This window comes from Oncorhynchus mykiss, chromosome 16 (genome assembly GCF_057628025.1).
Source record: "Oncorhynchus mykiss isolate SJ-2025 chromosome 16, ASM5762802v1, whole genome shotgun sequence".
NCBI classification, from domain to species: Eukaryota; Metazoa; Chordata; class Actinopteri; order Salmoniformes; family Salmonidae; genus Oncorhynchus; species Oncorhynchus mykiss.
The window spans coordinates 45,107,975-45,121,049 of NC_143037.1; the positions used below are offsets into that span (position 1 = coordinate 45,107,975).

Here is a 13,075-nt window from a genome sequence, read left to right on the forward strand (position 1 = left end):
GTCCCACAAACTTGGCTTAAACAGGTGTAACCAGGTTTTGTATTTGTCTGGTCACACTGTCCAAACATTGCCTCCAAATAACATATGTTTGATTATAATTATCACATGAATATTGCATTATGGTCACATTATTAAATTGCAAAAGTAAAGTAAACAAGTTAATTCTCATTCGTTGAAAGTGGAGAATAGAGTAGCCATTCACGTCAACCTGAAGTTTCCAGCCAAGTATTTGCATAATTTACCGCGCATCCATCCTGTCATGTCTGGAAGGATCCAGTTTTTGTCAAAATAACGTCAGATTTGACTTTTCGTAGCAGGTTAGTAGAAGGTTAAGAAAATGGTTACTTGGGGTTAGTTTAAATCCCCACGCACCAAAAAAATCTACCTTTGACGTTAATTTGACAAAAACTGGATCCCTTCTATACCATTCATCCACCTGGTTCCCATCGTTACCGGTAAGAATATAAACAAAAGGAAGAGGGAACATGGCGGCACTGGATGCAGGTAAAATGATTAGCGTCCACCCATTGCGTTTTTATCTATTAGCGTCAATTAAAAATGTCCAATCTTATCTCTGAATTTGTAGCTCCCCTGCGGTGCGTTGCCTTTGGCAGCTGCCAGGAACGGAAGTTGTTTCCGACCCACTGTGCACCTAACCGGCTGGGCAATAAGCTGTCACTTGAGGGAGCCCCACACCGTGGCCCCGGCTGCTATGACAATCATGTGAGTTTTTCCTGAGCAGTTTACTGTCATGTTCTTTCAATGACCTATCCACACTCTTCATAAAGATCTGTTAACCTGTTGATCTCAAATAAACCAATTTGGTTATTTTCCGCATGGTAATAAATAATGCATTGCAGAAGCTACTCAAACAGCCAGTTCAAATAACATTAGGAAATCCTTACATTCTCTTGTGAGGTTTTTCACGTTAGTTATTGTTCCAACAGGTTGGTACCATTCTATATGATGTACAGAAGAGACCTGAGAGTAAGAAAGGATACACTCTTGCTGCAAGGACGTCTGCACGGTTTCTGCCCTGTGCTCAGGTATGATGTTAAAGCCTTATGAGAATATGCATGATTTATGTTGATAGCCAACCTGTTTTTGAAAAATCTTAAGGTTTATCTAACGACGTGAGAAATTAGTCAACCTATTGCCATTACATTGAAAGCAATTTGAAAAATGATCTTCTTATAGGCATATTGTAACATTTACTTCTATTTTTAGGTCTCTGAATATCCTTCTCTCATTTAAATGTTTTCCTCCCACCACCCAGACAATCACTCCTTCCCCTCAGAGGTATCAGCAGGACAGAACCTGGTCTAAAGTATACCCTCCTGGCAGAATCCCCTTCAGCTCCACCACAAAGAGGTTCAGGACCAAGCCTGTTACAGCTGACTTCAAACCAGGGTGAGTGAATGCTAATTGGGAGTGGCACCCTTTCCAAACTGTCCATAATAGGAAAACACTGATTATCTCTTGCAGGGGTATTCAACTCTTACATTATGAGGTTCGGAGCCTGCTGGTTTTCTGTTCCATCTGATTATTAATTGCACCCACCTGGTCAAAATCAGTCCCTGATTAGAGGGGAACAATGGGGGGAAAAAAGCATTGGAACTGTCTTCAAAGTCCAGAGTTGGGTTTGAGGAATATCGTATATATGTATATTGCATGTATCATTCTTCAAATTGATTGACTACTAACATCTGTTTTTATGATGCAGCCCAGGGACATATGCTCATGATACTACTCTGAACCAGAAGGTGTCATGGCCTATGAAATTTGGTTCCCCAGACTGGGGTAGACTGCCCACATTAGAGAGGAAAGCCTTGAGGACAGAGGTGGGTTTGTAAGTTTGACTTTGCATTACTATACAAAGTAATATGGAGATGTATACCGGTATTGTCAGCAATAACATGCGTTTCATTTTTGTCATGCATAGCTGCTTTGTGACAAGGAGTTTGTGAAGCAAAGAAGTCGGGTGGCATATCTACAGTTGTTCTACACCTGACTCTTCTGGAGATCAATCTGATGTAAGCATAAATAAAGTGATTTTATTTCTCAGCTTTAATATAGCCTCACAAATGACCAATATCTCAAGGTATACGAAGTGGGGAGTGAAGTTGCCTAATTCTTGCCTCATGTACGCTGAACAAAAATCTAAATGTAACCAACAATTTCAAAGATTTTTCAGTTACAATTCATATAAGGAACTAGTACATTTCAAATAAATAAATAAATTAGGTCCTAATCTATGGATTTCACAACTGGGAATACAGATCTGTTCAGATACCTTAAAGGTAGGGGCGTGGATCAGAAAACCAGTCAGTATCTGGTGTGACTACCATTTGTCGCATGCAGCGCATAGTTGATCAGGCTGTTGATTGTGGCCTGTGGAATGTTGCCCCACTCTTCTTCAATGGCAGTATCACACCAGATACTAAAGTTGTTGCTGGATATTGGCGAGAACTGGAACACGCTGCCGTACACATCGATCCAGAGCCTCCCAAACATGCTCAATGGGTGACATTTCTGGTGAGTATGCAGGCCATGGAAGAACTGGGACATGTTTTATTTCAGATCATGAAACAATGGACCAACACTTTACATGTTGCGTTTATTTTTTTGTTCAGTGTATATTTGGCGATAGGCTAAAATGTGTCATTTGGGTAAATTGATGTTAAAATTACAAATCAAAACATTTTATGTCCTGTTCATTATTCACAAACGACTGAAATCATAATTCGGAAATAGGTAAAAATAACATTTTAGCAAATGTTACATTTTCTTTCACGACAGAACCATTCCACAAATTTGAAAAATATTAAATTTAGCAAATGTCTGTTTTCTCATGAATGTAACTGGTGAAGGGTGTCATAATGAGCAGTATTTGCCATGTAGGAAGTTGAGAGGTTGGAGTCCCTGACCTCAGATGTCCACGTGGGTCCACTTCTCAGAAGCACAGAGCTGTTGACTGCTTCTTACAATTCACTCTTCGTTGTGGCTGACAGAAGTCCAAATTAGTAGCTAAGTGTAGTAAACTCTCACTTCTTCCTCCTCACTTTGGGTTTCTTGACTGGCCTCAAGTATGGGTTGTCAATCATGTTTTCTTCACTGACCTTCACCGAGGGAACCACGCCCCCAGCAAGAAGCACGGAATTCTCCTTATCAGCTCCAGGATCATCCTAAATTTGATTAAAGGCATAGATGAGGAAAACAAACTTAATTTCAAATGTTTTTTTTGTAGCAATCAACACACCAGGTACATTTTAATATAGATTTGCTCTTAACAATGAATGCCTTTGTAAACACCCTCATTAGGAGGGCCTTGATTATTCTATTGAAGTTCATTCTGTATAGGCCAAACCACATTGCACTGCAGATCATAAAGACTCAAGGTTGAATATTTCCTTTGGCCCATGTCCCTGACTCACATTGAGGTTGTTGACTGGCGTGTTCTCGCTGTCGGTCTGATCGTCCTGTTCAGAGGAGTCAGTCTCCTCCAGAGTCTGCAGCTCCAGTTCTGAGGGCAGCAGGGCACTGAGGTACGGGATGGAGCTGGGCCGCTCTGCGATCACTGGCAACCACAAAGGCATCAGTATTATTACCCATGTAAACACAGGTACCCAACACTCTCTCTAGTAGGAAATAAGATCAACGGGAACAGAACTTCTGTTCCATATTAGAAGCATTTTTGTGCAGATTATTCAATTGAACAGCATGAATGAGAATCATGCTTGACAACAACAACGAGCACTCGCTCACATGGGAAGGCAGTGACATCATCCTTGAAGAGGCTCTGTGTTTCTCCTGTCTTGGCCATGAAGCGTGTGAGTGCTCGCTCTACATCTCTTCTCTGAGAAGCTGCCTTCTCTCGCACCACCTGATAATCTGACACAGGCTCCCGAAACGTCTGATAGAAAGACAACCGAGGAAACTCACCAATTTGTTCATCTTAAAAATCTTTTCACTAGACCACTCGGAAAAGTGTCAGTATATAAATACTAAGTCAAGTATGTTTCTGGCTTGGAAAACGGTAAGAAGTGTGGTTGACTCACTGGAGTTTTGATGTAAGTGTGAGGATCGGGGAACTCCGGGAAGTGGCTGGGGATGTGGGAGGGATGAGTGCGTTTCTGTCCAGCAATCAAGGCCTTTGGGATCACAGGAGCATTCGTCACTGGAGCTGAAAAATACACACAGATTGCCAGTTAAGCATCTTTCTACTTTCATTCTAAGACCAGTTACTAGCTTTCTCTATAGTGTTCTTGTGTTTTGTCCTCAGTTGTAGTCTAAATCAAATTTTATTGGTCACATACACATATTTAGCAGATGTTATTGCGGGTGTAGCGAAATGCTTGTGTTCCTAGCTCCAAAAGTGCAGTAGTATCTAACAATTCACAACAATACACATCTAAAATAATGGAATTAAGAAATATAAATATTAGGAGAAGCAATGTTGGGAGTGGCATTGACTAAAATACAGTAGAATAGAATACAGTATATACATATGAGATGAGTAAAGCACTATGTAAACATTATTACAGTGACTAGTGTGCCATTATTAATGTGGTCAGTGATTCCATGTCTATGTATATAGGGCAGCAGCCTCTTCGGTGCAGGGTAAATACCAGCCTCTTGAGGGTCTACTAACAGTAAAGACTCACGAGCAGTTATAACCATCCTCTGTGATCTCTTGGCATACCCTGGCAGAGTGTCCACATTGAAACCTGTGGTGGTACATGAAACAAATAAGTTAATGAAGACAAATTAAATAGAGATTTCATATTCAAGCTAGGGCTGGGCGATATGGCCCAAATATTATATCATGGTATTTAAAACTTTTTTTTTTACAGTATGACGGTATTTTTAGTTTATGAATAATACAAGTTCTACATTTGCTTTATGAGTAGTGAGTGATCCTAGGGTGGCAACGCATACATTAAGTGATTTCAATGAGTCTTTCTCCATTGATTGTTTTATACTGTTCAATTCAACCAAAACAAATTTCAGCACTTATCATTTCTGTATTTCCTGCACTCAATTGCAGTGGTGGAAAAAGTAGCCTATTGTCATACATGAGTTAAAGTAAAGATACGTTAATAGAAAATTACTCAAGTAAAAGTGAAAGTCCCCCAGTAAAATACTACTTGAGTAAAAGTCTAAAAGTATTTGGTTTTAAATATGCTTAAGTATCAAAAGTAAAAGTATAAATCATTTCAAATTCCTTATATTAAGCAAACCAGATGGCACCATTTTCTTGTTTTTATTTATTTACGAATAGCCAGGGGCACACTCCAACACTCAGACATAATTTACAAACAAAGCATGCGTGTTTAGTGAGTCCCCCAGATCAGAGCCAGTAGATGACCAGGGATGTTCTCTTGACAAGTGCGTGAATCGGACCATTTTCCTGTCCTGCTAAGCATTCAAAATGTAACAAGTACTTTTAGGTGTCAGGGAAAATGCATGGAGTAAAAAGTACAGTTTCTCTCTTTAGGAATGTATTAAAGTAAAAGTTGTCAAAACATTTTTTTAAATTAAGCAAAGTACAGATACCAAAAAAAAAAACTACTTGAGTAGTACTTGAAAGTATCTTTACTTAAGTACTTTACACCACTGCTCAATTGAGATAAGGTCCACACTGCCACGTAGGGCTGCACGATATGGGCAAATAATCTAGGACTTATTTTTAACCAAATGTTGCAATTGCGATTTGACTGGCCAATTAGAGCAAAACTGTTGGAATCATGGAAATAGAATGACTTTTCTAATTCTATAGTTAGAATATAAGTGGGGACTTTGAATATTGTTTTTGGAGATGACAACGAATTAAAATGCCAGGGAGGAGTTATTGTGAGAGGGTAGGAACTAAAGTGTTTAGTGTTTCCTAGTGGTCCCTAAAAGCTTTGGCTACATTGAATGTTTTCTCTTAGCTACTTCATGTAGCTAACATATTCTTGCTTTGCATATTTCTCTTTGATTTAGAAGATACTGTTGCACAAACATGCTGATTTAGGTCTACACCATCACTGGTATTATCAAGCTGTATTAGCTAGCTACGTTTGCTCTTACTCAGTACATTTATTAGCGGCTAACAATTAGCGTCTCACAAGATTTAGGGCAACTTGCTAAGAAAAGACAAACTAGCTGTTTGCTGATGTAAGAAACACAAACTAAGTGTCATTATAGAACGCTTGTGGATTTATATTAAGAAGCAAATTTAAATCAGCATTGTCATCAACATTGTTGCATGTGCTGCATTGACCATGCAGACTGAACACAAGTATCTCGTGGTTGAGGAACATCAAATGTGCTCCTTGAGTGACGGGCGTGGCGAGGTCTGTGTTGAAAGTGGCACGGAGAGAGATGACTCAAGTAGCGAAGTAAACTATAAAAATTGATTACACATGGCGTATCACGTTTAACAAACCAAACATTCAAATACCGGTAAAGTAAAAACCCAAACTGGTCCCTGCATCAATACCGGTATATCATAAAATACAGTATACGGCCCAATTCTAATTCAAGCTGTAATTATTTTGCATTTTCCTGAGGTTAAACTAACCCATTTCATTGAGTGTGACCACAGCGTCAGAGAGGGTGGGCGTGATTCGAGCTGTGTGTTCACAGTATGCCTTGGCACAACGACCTACTTCAGATATGTCTGGAAAAAGTACAGGGAATAGACACAGATGAGAGGTCAGTAATACAGACAATTGTGGTGATTTCATGAAGGGCTAGTCACTTGACATGGCTTGTTGTTTAATTCAAGCCAGCAAAGGGTTATTAGTTTAATCCAAAACATGTATGAATTACATTTTCAAAAACATCAACACACAATGGTTACATACAGCTCTGGATCATCTCAGTCAGTGATTCCACGGTGGCCTTCTCTGCGCTCTCGAATCCACACTCTGTCAGCAGAGAGCTCACTACCACTTGGAGGGTGCGACGCCGGGCAAGCTGGTAATTCTCTGCCGGGCTGGACGTCGCCTTACCACACCCGGAACGCTGTAAAACATACAGATGTCCGTGTGAAAACACTTTCTCTCATGGTTAGCCAACTAGCTACCTACACGCTTATACAGGATTAACGACCCCAGTTTGCAAATGGCATGACGTGATTGTGAACAGCAAGTCAACAACGGGGGTGGGAAGTAGCCTAGTGGTTAGAGCGTTGGGCGAGTAACCGAAAGGTTGCAAACGTAAACTCTCCCCATTCCGTACAAATGTGTGCAACCGCAACATTCAAACGAGGCTACAAAGAAAACTAATGGGACTGTGTGTTGACGTCAAAATCGGGGGTGTGAACTAGGTTTCTATTCAAGCGTTGATCGACATGGTAATGACTATAGTATTGGAGAAAAGTTGAAAGAACGGACCTCCGTTACATCTTGACGTGTCATGTCGTAACGTACAGCACGCATAAAGCAACTATTTCTGTCTTACAATATCTCTCCACCAGGTGTAGCACTTCTATCATCCTTTAAAAACAAGAAATGGACAGCGACCGTCATTTTTTTCGTCATCATTGCATGCGATCATCATTCTCAAAGCCGCTGTTTACTTATAAGATCACTTTAGCACCGCCCTAAAAACCTGATTCAAATTCGACACAAACCTTCAAATATGTATGTAATGGCACATTATATAAACTCTTTAGGGTTTTATTTACATTTTAGAGGCGAGTGAAAAAAAGCAATTTTCCCACACAACATCTCTCCTCACTATCACGCATTAGTTTCGCTTCCCCACCCGCCATTTTTAAAAAGACCCGATGGGGCTCATTGCCTGCTTGAATTATGCAGAAACGGGCAGCGTTTATGTCATGTAATTGATTATGTTGGAAAGGGGAGAAATTGTGCTTTACAATGTTATTGACATTACAGTTGATCTGTAATTATTACGTTTTTGGGGCGCTAAAATAAGGGCAATTGTACGGACCAAGGCGATGTACGAGTTTACGTGAGATCGACTCCCCGAGCTGACAAGGTAAAAATCTGTCGTTCTGCTCCTGAACAAGGCAGTTAACCCACTGTTCCTAGGCCGCCATTGTAAATACGAATTTGTTCTTAACCGACTTTCCTTTAAAAAAAACATTCGTTTAAACGTAGCTAGCTAATGGATGTCATTTGAGGAGGTAAAATGTGTTTTAATGTGCTAGTTTAATTTGGACAGACAGGCGATTTACAACCATTGTAGTTAACCTAACGTTATGTTGACAAGCTAGCCTGATGGTGGCTAACATTGTAGCCAAGTTAGCTTACATATGACAATCTTATTTACCCCTACTATAGCACTGAATCCACCCGCCATCACCGCAGGGTCCGCCATCTGCACGGTAGGTTGTTTATTTGCTCCCAAATCGTTATTTCACAAAGTCACACCTTTCTGACAACAAAAGTGTTCGCCTAGCTTGCTAGGCACACGACAGACAGAAAAACAAAACGGCATCATTTCCGGTAGAAAAAAACTCATTTAAGGAAAATGTTTTTATTAATGTCTTTATTTTTTTGTTTTTATGTTCAGTTCACATAATACAATTGAAATGTATGCATCAATGTGTATGTAATAGAATATACTTAGCAAAAACGAATATACACATTTATAAATGCATTTCTATAGCTTCCAAAATATTTTTTACAATGGAGTACAAAAAGACCTGTGCAGTGGCTTTAAAACAGTCATCTAGGGTTTATATAAATAATTAGATAGGCTACAGTAGACTACTCACAGCACTGTTTGACATTAACCAGTTCATGACCCAGTGGTAACCTAAAATAGGTTTATTAGGAAGCCAAAAGAAAATACAAATTCTCAATCAGTCACAGAGCTTCTGCTGCCCAGCAGCCAGTCATCACTGTAGCTTGTTGTTGCATTCGTCCATCCATCCATTCAGCCTCTTCTCTTCTCATTAATAATAAGTCAAGGGGTCCCTAAACATGGCCAAATTATCATGACAAAAATCACCAAGTGCAATCTCTTTTGATTGCCTGGTTGACAGCTTATTTCACCACATTTTGTGTTCTGAGTGTTGGTTTCATTAGTGTGTGTAACATAAGATGTTGTTGCAGTGCATCTTCAACAGGCAGGTGACCTGATAGACGCCCTCCTCTGACGACCTTCCAGTGGCTTCTTAGCATCAATCTCTGTTTGCAACTCATCCACAACATCAGGCTCGACAGTGGTTATCTCTGGCTCCAGCATTTGCCTCTTCTTCTCCTCTGTGATCAGCTTGATCATTTCCTCATCTAATGGCTCCTGTTCACAAAATGGCATGCAGACCGTTTCCACCAGCCCACCGACAACTCCAAAAAATGCCAGGGTAGAACCCAGCAGGTACACCTTCATCATGCCTCGACTGGGCCTCTGGCTCAGCATCTCCTTAGCGAATGGAATGATTTCGTTTATGGTCTCCATTGTCTTAAGTTCAGTCTATTGAGGGAAAAGGAAATGTCATACATAATAGGCTGTTTAATGACTCTGCAAATGTGGTAATTAAACTAAAACAAATTAGCGTAATTATTAGTACTGACCGCTGTACATTTTATGATAATCATAATGTATTAAATAATATATCACTGATAATATATTCAGACAATGTAGATTACACTCTTCAATTCTGAATAAGATTGAATGAAGACTGCACAGAACAGAGCTGAAAATATTTAAATGTACTTACCTGTATAGGGACCTGTTAAATGCTTTCCTTAGATTTCGTCTTAGTCAAGCATCCCCAAGCAAAGATGCAATGAGAGGTGCTGGGTTTTATACACAAGGAGATCCACATCAACTCCCACAAAGTGTCAAATTATGAATATTCATGACGATGGGTGTTGAGGAAGTGCAGTGTTGGAGTCAACTGCTTTGAGGCAATGTCTTCAATATCTGATGCACTCTATAATGGCATCCAGGGCTGTTTTGGAAACAGCCAAGAGTCGGTACAAAGGCAAGGTCACTGAAAAAAACCCAACTTGCCAAAATATATTGTGCAAGTAATATCACGTGAGTCACATGTGTTTTAGTCATGAAACAGAGGTACAAATTGTGTGGTTTTGTACAGCTTTTGTATAATTTCAGCCAGTTGTTTTGAAAGTCGTGCTCACGAGCCAAAACGGTCCCCGAAAATTGTACATCATCCATTTCGTAGGATATGTTACGTCCTGACATTTTTAGTTGTTATGCATTTCGTTCAATATGTTACAAATTACAATTCGTACAATATGTTACAAATTTGTAAGTGCTTAGGATACAATTCGTATGGTATGTTACAAATTCCAATTCGTTCAATATGTAACATATTGTACGAATTGTAATTTGTAACATATTGAACGAAATGCATAACAACTAAAAATGTCAGGATGTAACATATCCTACGAAATGTAGGTATGTTACAAATTATAATTTGTACAATATGTTACAAATTTGTAAGTGCTTAGGATCCCGGAATGTATCTTTAATAAGTGTAGTAGTGCTATATAGGCTACTGTATTACTGCAGTATTATAACATAAAAAGCATTCATCACTCATCAGCCACCATCTAGTCAGCGTGGTAGTCTATGATGGTACGTAATACAACTACAGAAACCCATCAATCTTGCTGCTTCTAAACAGTGCAATGAGTGTTAGTTCTACAATGAAGTCCAACGTTTGCTGATGTGTCATCAAATAAAGAAAGTCTCATTATGTCAAAGGTGAAAATCTGACCCATTTTGTGGGTCTCATCTACCTGCAAAACTTTGAAGTTGAACTAGGCAGATAGTTAATCCTAAGAATGAAAATTTTGTGAAACAGTAAGACAAACACCAGCGGTAGCTATGCTCGACCTGAACCCACTTCCAATACTCTCTCTCCTGAGTCTTTGCAAAGTGTCTACTATTATTTTATATTAGGGAATTGACAACTCCACAATGAAGAATAAAGAGAGCTAAGACTAACACTATACACATGTTGCTGAACATTGACCATTGTGTGGTTGGTCGGTTTATGTCCAGTGTTGTGTACATTAAACACCATCAGGAGAGGTTGACCTGTATCCAATGATAATTATTTAATGTTAGAGTACTATCCCCTCAATCAATTTATCTCTGTACCACCCCTTTATTGGTTGGAATGCCCCAGCTGCAGTGTTAGGTTCATTCCTAATCAAACAAAGTAGTATTGAGAGCTTTACGGAAGTCCCAATGCCTCTTAGACCTCCAGTGCTTTAGCCTATGGGTATCCACAACAAATGGATTTACAGTATATATTGACATTGTTGATACATTGATGAAGTTAAATTGGATGTGGGGTGACAGGTAGCCTAGCGGTTAAGAGCGTTTGGCCAGTAACCGAAAGGTCGTTGGTTTGAATCCCTGAGCTGACAAGGTGAAAAATCTGTCTGTGCCCTTGAGCAAGGCACTTAACCAGAATTGCCCCTGTAAGTTGCTCTAGATAAGCGTGTGTGTGTGTGTGTGTATGTGTGTGTGTGTTTGTGCGCGCTCGTGCGAAGCACCATGCCCTTTGACATGATTTCCCAAAGCAGGACAAGAGGAGGAAGGCAGTCGTCTGGTTCTGTTGTGAAATAATCTGGTCACTAGTCACAGAGTGCCATGTGTTGTCATTTCGGCAATACTGAAATGGCAATAATAAAATACGTTTCACATTTTCAGACCTTGGTGACTGTTAAACAGGCTACTTTTCACACTCCAGTTTCACTCACATTCTTCAAAATGTGACTGCCAGTCAGACCAAGGTTGTAAAGTCAACTATAAAATTCCATTGTCACATCTGGAATCCTGGGATTCCCACTCATGTTCTGTATTCTCATGCCATTTGCAAAGTAGACTCAACCTTTCCCCTCTTTATGGTTCTTGGCCGTGGCAGTCTTCCTTGAAGTGATGGTGCGTAATATGGCTGCAATTACACTTTCAGGAAGACCATTACGTGTGAGGTGAGAACCACACCGACTACACCGACTCCCTGTTTCAGTAAGCTGTGGCTTTGGACTGGCATGTTTGCTACTTTAGGAAAACTGCTAGACTGTTTGGGGACTTTTGCCCCATATTTCTAGGTTCTGTGCCACGCTCTTTTGCCTGAATAGGCAATCTGTCTCGGCTATCTGTGCTCCAAGTCAACTATCTTGTGGTTGGTGGGGTGGAAGGGTGGGTAAGAAAGCTAACACGCTGCATGTAGCACTCGTGTGAGGACCTTCTCATCTGTACCACATGAGAGGAAAGGCAAAAAGTCATTTCACATTGCATTAGCTAGCTGCTTTAAAGGAGCATTTTTAAAAGGGGGGATTTGGTGGACAGTGTAGTAGGGACAAATAACATCTTCCATATGTGTTTTCTGATACTAAAAGTGTCCTGTATTGCTGCTATACCACTTTCTCCTTCACTTGTAGCCCCTGTGAAATGAATTACTAATTATAAACTGGGTGGTTCGAGCCCTGAATGCTGATTGGCTGAAAGCCGTGTTATATCAGACCGTATACCACTGGTATAACAAAAAACAAACTTATTGTTCTAATTACGTTGGTAACCAGTTTATCATCGCAAAGGCACCTTGGGGTTTGTGGTATATGGTCAAAATACCACGGCTAAGGGCTGTCTCCAGGCACTCCGCGTTGCTCTTAAGAACAGCCCTTAGCCATGGTATATTGGCCAAGTTTTCCCAATATACCATGGCTAAGGGTTGTTCTTATGAGCAACGCGGTGTGCCTGGAGACAGCCCTTAGCTGTGGTATATTGGCCATATACCACAAACTCCCATTTTTAAAGTGGGGGACTTGGTGGACATTATAATAGGGACAAATAACATCTTTCATATGTGCTTTCTGATAATAAAAGTGTCCTGTATTGCTGCTGTACCACTTTCTCCTTCACTTGTAGCCCCTGTGAAATGAATTAGTAACTATAAACTGGGTGGTTCGAGCCCTGAATGCTGATTGGCTGAAAGCCGTGTTATATCAGACCGTGTACCACTGGTATAACAAAAAACAAACTTATTGTTCTAATTACGTTGGTAACCAGTTTATAATAGAAATAAGGCACCTTGGGGGTTTGCAGTATATGGCCACTCTGCATTGCTCAT

At 40.1% G+C, this 13,075-nt stretch overlaps 3 protein-coding genes and 1 long non-coding RNA gene across 6 annotated transcripts; 2 read left to right on the forward strand and 2 right to left on the reverse strand.

The window, feature by feature from the left end:
* Nucleotides 1–198: 198 nt before the first annotated feature.
* Nucleotides 199–3,221, forward strand: LOC110492047 (ciliary microtubule-associated protein 3). Of its 2 annotated transcripts, XM_021566018.3 has the most exons (6): nt 199–504; nt 587–723; nt 948–1,046; nt 1,277–1,410; nt 1,724–1,841; nt 1,943–3,221. In XM_021566018.3, exons 1-6 carry the CDS (start codon nt 486–488, stop codon nt 2,009–2,011), a joined length of 576 nt encoding a protein of 191 aa, XP_021421693.1. In that variant the 5' UTR covers nt 199–485; the 3' UTR covers nt 2,012–3,221. The 2 variants fall into 2 exon arrangements, with proteins under 2 accessions (XP_021421693.1, XP_021421692.1); XM_021566017.3 differs by having other exon boundaries at nt 420–723.
* Nucleotides 2,604–8,480, reverse strand: LOC110492048 (transcription initiation factor TFIID subunit 8). Of its 2 annotated transcripts, XM_021566019.3 has the most exons (8): nt 8,287–8,461; nt 6,852–7,011; nt 6,566–6,664; nt 4,665–4,727; nt 4,059–4,183; nt 3,766–3,913; nt 3,435–3,577; nt 2,604–3,185 (listed from the first exon to the last, which is right to left on the reverse strand). In XM_021566019.3, exons 1-8 carry the CDS (start codon nt 8,332–8,334, stop codon nt 3,045–3,047), a joined length of 927 nt encoding a protein of 308 aa, XP_021421694.1. In that variant the 5' UTR covers nt 8,335–8,461; the 3' UTR covers nt 2,604–3,044. The 2 variants fall into 2 exon arrangements, 1 of the variants encoding a protein (XP_021421694.1); XR_016487285.1 differs by lacking the exon at nt 3,766–3,913 and having other exon boundaries at nt 8,287–8,480.
* LOC149976901 (uncharacterized) lies at nt 7,758–9,340 on the forward strand. Its single transcript, XR_016487286.1, has 2 exons — nt 7,758–7,992; nt 8,298–9,340. It is a non-coding gene; the product is annotated as an uncharacterized LOC149976901 (long non-coding RNA).
* LOC110492049 (uncharacterized) lies at nt 8,489–9,817 on the reverse strand. Its single transcript, XM_021566020.3, has 2 exons — nt 9,683–9,817; nt 8,489–9,435 (listed from the first exon to the last, which is right to left on the reverse strand). The coding sequence occupies exon 2, from the start codon at nt 9,418–9,420 to the stop codon at nt 9,082–9,084; it is 339 nt and encodes a 112-aa protein (XP_021421695.1). The 5' UTR covers nt 9,421–9,435; nt 9,683–9,817; the 3' UTR covers nt 8,489–9,081.
* Nucleotides 9,818–13,075: the final 3,258 nt, after the last annotated feature.